Source organism: Erinaceus europaeus, chromosome 10 (genome assembly GCF_950295315.1).
Source record: "Erinaceus europaeus chromosome 10, mEriEur2.1, whole genome shotgun sequence".
In the NCBI taxonomy this organism is placed as follows: Eukaryota; Metazoa; Chordata; class Mammalia; order Eulipotyphla; family Erinaceidae; genus Erinaceus; species Erinaceus europaeus.
In genome coordinates this window covers 123,048,154-123,056,720 of record NC_080171.1, presented here as the reverse complement: position 1 = coordinate 123,056,720, position 8,567 = coordinate 123,048,154, and the positions used below count along the sequence as shown (strand labels likewise).

The window sequence follows — 8,567 nt, the reverse complement described above, 5'->3', positions numbered from 1 at the left end:
ACATGGCATCAGACACCACTGTCACAGAAGCTTTTTAGCTACAAGCCACGCTTTGCAACCTGTAAGCTCAAACACGATTGATGTTGCTGTTGTAAAGACGTACCTTCAACTGCAGAGCTCAGTTTTATGACACCTTGAACAGAAACAAAAAGTGGCAGTTATATAATGGATCCGAATTCCCTATTCCTGTCTACTTCCAGTAATGCACACTCTTCAGGTCTGAATGTTTTTGCTGGCATTTTAAAACACCACCTTCAGAAATTAATTTCTTAGTTCTTAATACGACCTTATAAACTTGATAACAACCCCCATGTTCCCCCCCCAAAAAAAAAAGTTTGGAAACATTTTCACCAACTAAGAAATCTAATTTGTGTTATGGTAAAACCAAAGGCCTAGCCAGTCTGAACAACTATTTCTGTAGATGATCCTGCTGGATTAGGGCTTGGTGAAAATCCACACAGCAGGATAACAGTGCTTATTCTATCATCTCCTAGTTGATGTCGTATGTGGAGAGCAACTGATCCATGCTGGGGCAGGTTTTCTGCTCAAATAGATAACATGTGGTTACAAGTCATGATGAAGAAAACCATGAGATGCCACTTCACTCCTGTGAGAATGTCATACGTCAGAAAAGGCAGCAGCAACAGATGCTGGAGAGGGTGTGGGGTCAAAGGAACCCTCCTGCACTGCTGGTGGGAATGTCAGTGGGTCCAACCTCTGTGGAGAGCAGTCTGGAGACTCTCAGAAGGCCAGAAATGGACCTACCCTATGATCCTGCAATTCCTCTCTTGGGGATAGAGCCTAAGGAACTCAACACACCTATCCAAAAAGATCTGTGTACACACATGTTCTTAGCAGCACAATGTGTAACAGACAAAACCTGGAAGTAACCCAGATGCCCAACAACAGACGAGTGGCTGAGCAAGTTGTGGTCTAGATACACAATGGAATACTACTCAGCTATTAAAAAGGGTGACATCACCATTTTCAGCTGATCTTGGATTGACCTTGAAAAATTCATGTTAAGTGAAATAAGTCAGAAACAGAAGGATGAATATGGGATGATCTCACTCTCAGGCAGAAGTTGAAAAACAAGATCAGAAGAGCAAACACAAGTAGAACCTGAACTGGAGTTGGCGTATCGCACCAAAGTAAAAGACTCTGGGGTGGGGGTGGATGGGAGGGGAGAATACAGGTCCAAGAAGGATGACAGAGGAGCTAGTGGGGGTTGTATTGTTATATGGGAAACTGGGGAATGTTATGCATGTACAAACTATTGTATTTACTGTGGAATGTAAAACATTAATTCCTCGATAAAGAAATTAAATAAGTAAACAAATTAATTAAAAAAAGACACCACTTCATTGCTGTGAGAATGTCACATCAGAAAAGGTAGCAACAACAAATGCTGGAGAGGTTGTGGAGACAAAGGAACCTCCTGCACTGCTGGTCGGAATGTCAATGGGTCCAGCCCCTGTGGAGAGCAGTCTGGAGACTCTCAGGAGGCTAGAAGTGAACCTGCCTTATGATCCTGCAATTCTTTTGGGAATATATCCTAAGAAATCAAATACACTTATCCAAAAAGATCTGTATATACTTTATGTTCACAGCCATGCAATTTGTAATAGCTGCAACCTGGAAGCAACATAGGTGTCCAATAACAGATGAGTAGTTGAGAAAGTTGTGGTTTATATACACAATGGAATACTACTCAGCAATTAAGAATGATGAATTCTGGTGTATTGCACCAAAGTAAAAGACTCTGGGGTGGGTGTAGGGGAGAGTACCGGTCCAAAAAGGATGATAGAGGACCTAGTGGGGTTGTATTGTTATGTGGAAAACTGTAAAATGTTATGTATGTACAAACTATTGTATTTGCTGTCGAATGTAAAACAGTAATCCCCCAATAAAGAAACATTAAAAATCAAGTCATGATGGGCTCTGACAGCTTCCTCTGGGCTGGCTGTGCTGCTTCGAGCCCGAAGTGTTCAGTGAGCAGGATGGGTGGTGACAGGCTAGCTGGGGAGACACACTGTTCACGGTCCACTTGATTTTAAGGTGAAAATACTGCAGCAAGTCAAACTAGCCTGGTAGAGACACTTATTTAATATATATATATAGTTGGGATATTGTAAAGATGTGGTTGAACATTGGCAGGGCACACAAGCCACTATGTTTCCATGCAAGTATTATTTACATATCCCCCACCACGTTATCCCCTCAGGGTATTCCTAATTTCCGCCAGCTAAAAACTACAGCAACCGCAACTGAGGAAGTTCCCAGAATGCCTTTTTCTTTTCTCCACCCCCTTCCCTAGCCAATTCTGTCCTGACTTGCCACTTCCATTTTTACCCTGTAAATCCCACTGCTGTTCCTGGTTTCACCCTCTTCCTCTCTCTTTCTCTTCTGCGTCCCGACCTGGAGAAGACCTGGAGAAGGGCTGGCATGCATAGCGGGAGGCGGCCACTCTGCTAGCTCCACGTGGCCTAAACCCGCTGTGCTCACAGCCGACTCTGGTAAATCCGCATCAATAAAGAATTGTATTACCACGCCGCCACTAGTTCCTCGTCTCTCTCTCTCTCTCTCTCTCTCCAGCGAAGCTAGCCCGGCAATATATATTTCAATTTAAAAAGCATTAAAAAAATTTCATAAAGAAATACTATTCATCAAGCCCTGGTGACCTTGATACTTGAGGGCAAACAAACATGTCTACAATTTGATTTCTGATTTTCTTTCAGATTGGAGGAGTTTCAAAAGTGAAATGAAGGGGATGAATGGCAGCGCACCTGGTTGAACGCACATACTACAGCGCACAAGGACCCGGGTTCAAGTCCCTGGGCCCCACCTGCAAGGGGAAAGCTTCATGGGTGGTGAAGCAGGGCTGCAGGTATCTCTCTGTCTCCTTCCCTCTCTAGCTCCCCCACTCCCTTCTTGATTTCTCTGTTTCTACCTAAATAATAAAATTATATATATCAAATTTCCTTTCAATACTGGTACACCAAATTGGATTCAGCCTGAGCATACACTGGTTTTTAAAAAATTGTTGTTGTAGTTATTATTGTTGTTGTTATTCATATCTTTGTTGTTAGATAGGACAGAGAGAAATGGAGAGAGGAGGGGAAGACAGAGAGGGGGATAAAAAGACATCTGCAGACTTGCTTCACCGCCTGTGAAGCGACTCCCCAACAGGTGGGGAGCCAGGGGCTTGAACCGGGATCCTTATGCTGGTCCTTGCTCTTTGCACCATGTGTGCTTAACCCAGTCACTGCACTACCACCCGACTCATGTTTTTAAAAAAAAAAAATTTATTTTTCCTTTTGTTGCCCTTGTTGTTTTTTATTGTTATTATAGTTATTGTTGTTGTTGGATAGGACAGAGAGAAATGGAGAGAGGAGGGGAAGACAGAGAGGGGGAGAGAAAGACAGACACCTGCAGACCTGCTTCATCGCCTGTGAAGCGACTCCCCTGCAGGTGGGGAGCTGGGGGCTCGAACCGGGATCCTTACACCGGTCCTTGCACTTCGGCACCACCTGCGCTTAACCCGCTGTGCTACTGTCCGACTCCCCAATACACTGATTTTGCAACAGGTTTTGTTTCATGAGAAGGCAAACATTCTTCTGATTATAATGTTCTGGAAAAGCTGTGCTTAAGATTTTTTTTTTTAATTATTATCTTTATTTATTGGATATAGATTGTCAGAAATCAAAAGTAAACTTTACTGGCAAAAGAATGTGTACCATACAACCTACAAATAATAAAAATGTATATTACTCTCGATTGCAAGTTTCTTATAACAAGGTAATTCTCATAGAATGCTTTTGTTGATTTTGGTCAAAGTTTTTTATATCCACAGCCAACAACCCAACCACAATTTGCATTGACTGAATTCTAAAATGCTCTTTTGTCAATGAATTTATTAATTCATCTTTGATCTCATCTGCTGAACGAAGCCTCCTTCCGCTTCCACATGTGCTGTCTATTTTAAGCCTCTCGTGTGACGTCACCCAGTCTATGGCTGGCAAGAGCTGGGTGGTAGCAACTCCCTTACGTAGTATTTCTATCAAACAAGTATAGCAGTTGCAAAAGGCCTCAAGAACACTGACAGTAAAATGAAATCAAGTGTTCCAGAGAATAAAGAGTTGCAGCTGTTGCTTATAATAGAATTTATTTAATTACATAGTCATAGACTTTAATTTTCTGTGCAGGCTGTATTTAGTAATGGAATTGAGAAAGTACTGAAAATGTAAAACTTGGCTCCTATAAGTTAGTGTGAAGAAGGGCTAGCACACCACTGCATTACCATATTTCTCTCTCCTCAGATCCAGGAGAGGAAACCACTGTCAGAGCACTTCTTCTTTTTTTTTTTTTTTAAATATTTATTTATTGATTCCCTTTTGTTGCCCTTGTTGTTTCATTGTTGTAGTTATTATTGATGCCGCCGTTGTTGGATAGGACAGAGAGAAATGGAGAGAGGAGGGAGAGACAGGGAGGGGGAGAGAAAGACAGACACCTGCAGACCTGCTTCACCGCCTGTGAAGCGACTCCCCTACAGGTGGGGAGCCAGGGGCTTGAACCGGGTTCCTTACACCGGTTCTTGAGCTTTGCGCCACCTGCGCTTAACCCGTTGCAGAGCACTTCTAAGACTCTCCGGAGGGGTTAGACTGTAATTGAACAAGTTAGATGTGAGTATGCTTAATGCTTAGCACTGCTTTACTAATTTCAATGTCTCTAAAGCTGTTACACATAAAAATAAACTATATGTACATGACCTTGGGAGTGATGGCCCCTGGCATGGACAATCAACTAACAACAGAACTTAAGTAGGCTTGTCATTCTTTTAGTCAGACAACTCCATCCGCCTGTGCACTGTAGTGTGTGTGCTTACCCAGGTGCGCCGCCTGTGCACTGTAGTGTGTGTGCTTACCTAGGTGCGCCGCCTGTGCAAGAGTTGTGAGTCATCGGTTTAATTAGACAATAATTTCCACTTTTTAAAACCTTAGAGTCTATATGGAGAGTGGGGTCGTAATATTGACTTTCCCTAGTCATTTGTTTTTGTGTGTAATTGTAGTGTTAGAAACTGCCACTCACGGGAGTCGGGCTGTAGCGCAGCGGGTTAAGCACAGGTGGCGCAAAGCACAAGGATAGGCATAAGAATCCCGGTTCGAACCCCGGCTCCCCACCTGCAGGGGAGTCACTTCACAGGCAGTGAAGCAGGTCTGCAGGTGTCTGTCTTTCTCTCCCCCTCTCTGTCTTCCCCTCCTCTCTCCGTTTCTCTCTGTCCTATCCAACAACGACAACAACAATAATAACTACAACAATAAAACAACAAGGGCAACAAAAGGGAATAAATAAATAAAAAAAATAAAGAAAAATAAAAAAAAATAAAGAAAAAAAGAAACTGCCACTCAGACGGAAGGACAGCAGTGGACTCTAACTAGTGTGCAGAAACAGGGTCTCTGCAAGGGAAGCGAGAATAACTAAGGAGCAAATTATTATTATTTTTTTTAAAAATTATTTATTTAGTATTAGAGACAGAGAGAAATTGAGAGGGGAGGGGAAGATAGAGGGAAAGAGACAGAGATACCTGCAGTCCTGCTTCAACACTCATGAAGCTTCTCCACTACACGTGAGGACCAGGGGCTTGAACCTGGGTCCTTTGTGCACTGTAGTGTGTGTGCTTACCCAGGTGCGCCGCCGCCTGTGCACTGTAGTGTGTGTGCTTACCCAGGTGCGCCGCCGCCTGTGCACTGTAGTGTGTGTGCTTACCCAGGTGTGCCGCCGCCTGTGCACTGTAGTGTGTATGCTTACCCAGGTGCGCCGCCTGTGCACTGTAGTGTGTGTGCTTACCCAGGTGTGCCGCCGCCTGTGCACTGTAGTGTGTATGCTTACCCAGGTGCGCCGCCTGTGCACTGTAGTGTGTGTGCTTACCCAGGTGCGCCGCCTGTGCACTGTAGTGTGTGTGCTTACCCAGGTGCGCCGCCTGTGCACTGTAGTGTGTGTGCTTACCTAGGTGCGCCGCCTGTGCACTGTAGTGTGTGTGCTTACCCAGGTGCGCCGCCTGTGCACTGTAGTGTGTGTGCTTACCCAGGTGCGCCGCCTGTGCACTGTAGTGTGTGTGCTTACCCAGGTGCGCCGCCTGTGCACTGTAGTGTGTGTGCTTACCTAGGTGCGCCGCCTGTGCACTGTAGTGTGTGTGCTTACCCAGGTGCGCCGCCGCCTGTGCACTGTAGTGTGTGTGCTTAACCAGGTGCGCCGCCTCCTGGCCCCGACTAAGGAACAAATTCTTATGGAATATGTGAGCACTGGTGGACAGGAACCCAGTCATTTATTCAGCAGGAAAATGTGAGTTTAAGAACAAAAGACAGGCTGGGTGTGGCACACCAGGTCGAGCGCACATGTTACAGTGCTCAAGGATCTGGTTTCAAGTCCCCTGGTTCCCACCTGCAGGAGGAAAGCTTTGCAAGGGGTGAAGCAGAGCTGCAGGGGTCTCTCTCTGTCTCTCTCCCTTTCTCTCCCCCCCCTCAATTTCTGGCCGTCTCTATTCAATAAGCATCAAGGAGAGCTGCAGGGGTCTCTCTGTCTCTCTTCCTTTCTGTCTCCCCCCCTCAATTTCTGGCTGTCTCTATTCAATAAGCGTCAAGGAGAGCTGCAGGGGTCTCTCTGTCTCTCTTCCTTTCTCTCCCCCCTCAATTTCTGGCCGTCTCTGTTCAATAAGCGTCAAGGAGAGCTGCAGGTGTCACTCTCTTTTCCTCCCCCCTTTTCCTTCCAATAAACTAAAAAATAACAAAAGTCTGATTGTTAGAACTCTAATGATTAACTTTACGGTTCCTTAGTTCCACACAGATTTCTCTTACTTTTTGACTCCTACCTCAAGCTCTCCCCAGAATAAGATAGGTCTTTATACTGCAGTCACTGTGCTGTAACACAAATATAATGCTAGTTAAGTCTCCATGCTAATACCATCATATAAAAAGAGAGAGTGAGAGGGGATATCTCAATGTGGAACTTAAACATATTGCATATTAAATCAGTGATTGATGCTGATGCCAGAATGCTGCACATAACCCTGCCGATGTCCAGGACACACCAGACATTGGTGAGTGGGTGACATTTGACTCTGGCAGGAACCCAGGCTGAGCCAGAGTCCATACATGGAGGCATTCATGCACACCATGAACCCTACCATCCTCCACTCTCCTTTGATCCTACTCAGTCTATGAACGTGTGTCAATAAAATAGAAAAAAAAAAAAGAGGAAAGAGAGAAAGGAACATCAGCTGTTCTGTTCTTTCAGTTTGATATCCTTGGGTAGTAAGATTCTTTGCTGTTTTTCCCAGAGCCCTGCTCAGCTCTGGTTTAGGGTGGTGCAGGGGACTGAACCTGTGACTTTGGAGCCTCAGGCATGAGAGTCTCTTTGCATAACTGTTATGCTGTCTACCCAGTCAAACTAGAGGCATTACTACTACGTTATTATTGCTATTATTTGCCACAATGGAGCCTAGTGTATGAGCAATTCCACAGCTTCTGGGTCACCATTTTCCTTCTTTTTATTTCGGAGAGACAAGAGAGGAAGATATACCATCGTTCTGAGCCGATCCTGGTACCAAAGGACTCCCGTGTGGCGCAGGGTCACACTACACTCCAGGCCGCCTGCCTGCATTGCGAGGTGGTCCTCTACTGGATGGGGGAGAGCGTCCTCAAATTTGAACTTCATGCCAGCATGGAATAACACTTCCGGAAGGCTTTAGAAGGACTGAGTGCGGGAGTCGGGCGGTGACACAGCAGGTTAAGCGCGCATGTTGCAAAGCGCAAGGATCCCGGTTCGAGCCCCCGGCTCCCCACCTGCAGGGGAGTCGCTTCACAGGCGGTGAAGCAGGTCTGCAGGTGTCTGTCTTTCTCTCCCCCTCTCTGTCTTCCCCTCCTCTCTCCATTTCTCTCTGTCCTATCCAACAACGATGACGTTAATAACAACAACAATAATAACTACAACAATGTTAAACAACAAGGGCAACAAAAGGGAAAATAAATAAATAAATATTAAAAAAAAAAAGAAGGACTGAGTGTGTTTTAACCGTAGATGACCATAAGGAATTTCTGTCCTGAGACGGAAACACGGTGAAGTAAAGGTAGACACAACACCGGGAAAGCTCTTCCCTTTGTCCAGGTGAGTCCTGTGACTACTCAGACCAGGAGAAAATGGTGGATGTGGGAGCTGGGTGGCAGCACGCCTGGTGAGTGCACACATTACAGTGCAGTAGGACCCAAATTCCAGCCCCCGACCCCCCAGATTTGCAAGTGGTGAAGCAGGGCTGCAGGTGTCTCTGTCTCTTTCCTTCTTGATCTCCCCTTTTCCTTTCCAATTTCTGGCTGTCTCTATCCAACAAATAAGTAAAAGTAATGAAAAGAAAATGGTGCGTGTGATGTTTACAGTTATCTGGGCCCAGACCTTAATTTTTCCTTTTTTCTCTTCTCTTTCTACCTTTTTTTTTTTAAAATTTATTTTAATGAGATACACACATACAGAGAGAGAGACAGACAGACAGACAGACAGACAGAGACAGAAGAGCA

At 45.1% G+C, this 8,567-nt stretch overlaps 1 protein-coding gene across 15 annotated transcripts in view; it reads right to left on the bottom strand.

The window, feature by feature from the left end:
* Positions 1 to 8,567, bottom strand: part of DLGAP1 (DLG associated protein 1) — an 825,909-nt gene that overhangs the window by 121,868 nt on the left and 695,474 nt on the right. For 8 of the 15 annotated variants that reach the window (XM_060200748.1, XM_060200749.1, XM_060200753.1 and 5 more), the window contains one exon: positions 104 to 133. The exons of the other annotated variants lie outside the window; for them this stretch is intronic. In XM_060200748.1, the coding sequence (XP_060056731.1) occupies positions 104 to 133 (30 nt within the window). The remainder of the gene's footprint in view (positions 1 to 103; positions 134 to 8,567) is intronic. 15 annotated transcript variants of the gene reach the window in all.